This window comes from Lycium barbarum, chromosome 5, assembly GCF_019175385.1.
Source record: "Lycium barbarum isolate Lr01 chromosome 5, ASM1917538v2, whole genome shotgun sequence".
Classification (NCBI taxonomy): domain Eukaryota; kingdom Viridiplantae; phylum Streptophyta; class Magnoliopsida; order Solanales; family Solanaceae; genus Lycium; species Lycium barbarum.
In genome coordinates, this window is record NC_083341.1 from 69,571,624 (window position 1) to 69,574,358 (window position 2,735).

The 2,735-nt window shown below is 44.5% G+C and overlaps 1 protein-coding gene across 1 annotated transcript; it reads right to left on the reverse strand.

Moving 5' to 3' along the window:
* Positions 1-402: 402 nt before the first annotated feature.
* Positions 403-1,032, reverse strand: LOC132639467 (uncharacterized). The gene has a single exon (XM_060355910.1). The coding sequence runs from the start codon at positions 1,030-1,032 to the stop codon at positions 403-405; it is 630 nt and encodes a 209-aa protein (XP_060211893.1).
* Between the last annotated feature and the right edge of the window lie 1,703 nt (positions 1,033-2,735).

The following is a 2,735-nucleotide window of genomic DNA, read 5'->3' on the forward strand; positions in this document are numbered from 1 at the left end:
ACTATTAATGCGATCGGTTTCGATGTGGACTGCCTACGTATCCCACTGAGGGGAAGTCAGGCCATTGTGTAGTTCATTAGATAGATGATTGTTTTTCTTATTCTAAAAAAATACAATTACAAGCAAAACCATGATTACAGAGAAATGAGAATGTGATTACAAGCAAATGGAAACCTAAACGTAATATCTTTTGAGCGCGTCTGCATTGATGGCTTTGGGCCATTCTTGTCCGTCCATTTCGGCTAAAACTACTGCTCCTCCCGAAAGCACTTTCCTGACCATGTATGGTCCTTGCCAGTTCGGCGCAAACTTTCCTTTGTATTCTTCTTAGTATTGGAAGACTCGCTTAAGTACGAGTTGTCTGATTTGGAAAACCTGGGCTCTGACCCATTTGTTGAAAGCTCAAGACATCCTTTGTCTATATAGCTGCCCGTGGCATACTCCCATCATTCTTTTCTCTTCGATCATGGCCAGTTGCTCATAACGGTTTCTGACCCATTCTGCATCGTTCAGCTCAGCTTCTAAAATGATCCTTAATGATGGGATTTCCACTTCCGCGGGTATGATCGCTTCTGTGCCGTAGACAAGGAGATATAGAGTTGCCCCAGTAAACGTTCGGGTGGTCATTCTGGACCCCAACAAAGCATATGACAACTGCTCGTGCCAATTCTTGTAGTTGTTGATCATCTTTCGCAGGATCCTCTTTATGTTCTTGTTGGCAGCCTCTACAGCACAGTTCATTTGTCGTCGGTAAGCAGTAGAGTTCCTGTGAGTTATCTTGAATTGCTCATAGATGTTGTTCATCGGATGGCTGTTTAAATTAGCTCCGTTCTCTATGATGATGGACTCAGGTACACCGAAGTGGCATATGAGATTGTTCTTAACGAAATCAGCCACAACTTTCTTGGTTACCGACTTGTGGGAAGTTGCTTCCACCCATTTGGTGAAGTAATCGATGGAAACCAAGATGAAACGATGTCCATTGGAATCTGATGGACCAATAGGCCCGACGATGTCCATTCCCAATGCCATGAATGGGAAGGGTGAGCTCATTTCATGTAGTTCTGTCGGAGGGACCTTGATCAAGTCTCCGTGGATCTGGCATTGATGGCATGTTTGCACAAATTTGTAGGAATCGTGTTCCATGGTCATCCAGTATTACCCTGTCCTCAAACTATTTTTGGCCTGGACGAAACCATTCATATGGGGCCTGTATGCCCCTCCATGTACTTCCTTCAGCAATCTTGTGGCCTCTTCGGCATCCACGCGCCTGAGCGAACCGAGGTCGGGTGTTCTTTTGTACATCACTTCTTTATTTAAAAAAAGTCTATTAGCCAACCTCCTGATGGTTTTCTGCTGATTTGTTGGGATTTTTGGAGGATATTCTCTTTTCTCCAGGTACATTTTGATGTCGGCGTACCACGGCTTGCTATCTGGCTCGGCCTCAACGTGGGCACAGTGAGCCTACTCTTTTTTCAGTGTGATCTCCAAGGATCAATGTGGGTACTCTCGGGATGCTAAATCATGGAGGCTATCCTAGCCAAAGCATCAACGAACTCATTCTAGGCCCTTGGAGTATGCCTGAAGTCGATGCTTTTAAATCTCCTACACAGCCTTTGTACCAGATTAACATATGGCAGTATTTTGTCATTCTTGGTAGCCCAATTTCCTTTCACCTGGTTCACGAGTTAGTCATAATCCCCAATTACAAACAACTTTTGTATGTGCATGTCCAGCGTCATCCTGAGGCCGAGAATACACGCTTCGTATTCGGCGATGTTATTGGTACATTTGAAGTTGAGCTTCATAGCCATCGGCTAGTGTTGTCTTGTTTCTGATATTAGCATTGCTCTAATGCCCGATCCTTTGTAATTGACTGCTCCATCAAAGAACAGTCTCCATCCTGAATATGGCTCGGCTACCTTTTCCTCCATAGCCATTACTTCCTCATCTGGGAAGAATGTCCTCAAAGGTTCGAGTTCATCGTCAACGGGAGTCTCTGCTAGCAGGTCGGCCAATGCCTGTACCTTTACTGCTTTTTGTGCTACATATATGATGTCGAACTCGCTCAGTAGCATCTGCCATTTGGCAAACTTCCCTACGGGTATCAGCTGTCGAACGATGTACCTCAATGGGTCCATTCTGTAGATAAGGTGGGTGGTGAACACTGACAAGTAATACCTTAGCTTATGGGTGACACATGTTAGGGCACAACATGTTTTCTCCATGAGCGTGTATCTTGTCTCGCAATATGTGAACTTCTTGCTTAGATAGTAGGTGGCATGTTCTTTTTTGCCTTCCTCGTCATGATGGGCAAGCATGCATCCGAAAGCATTCTCCGATACTGATAAGTACAGTAGCGATGGATTCCCTGGTCTGGGTGGTACCAAGACAGGAGGGTTGGACATGTATTTCTTGATTTTATCGAAACCTTCTTGACATTCCTCTGTCCATTCTTTGGGAGCGTCTTTCTTGAGCAATTTGAGAATTGGCTCCACAATTACATTTGACTGGGCTATGAATTGCCCGAAGTAATTTAATCTTACCAGGAAACTCATGACTTCTTTCTTGGTTTGGTGAGGTGGCAATTATTGAATTGCCTTGATTTTGGTTGGGTCTAATTCAATGCCTCTGCGGCTAACTATGAACCCCAACAATTTGCCTGCGGGTACTCTGAATGCACACTTTGCTTGGTTCAGCTTGAGGTTAAACTTGTGAAGCCGGTCAAAGAATTT

Bases quoted from the DNA above. Each gene is read 5' to 3' on its own strand.
- LOC132639467 (XM_060355910.1), bottom strand. From the start codon at position 1,032: ATGGCATTGGGAATGGACATCGTCGGGCCTATTGGTCCATCAGATTCC.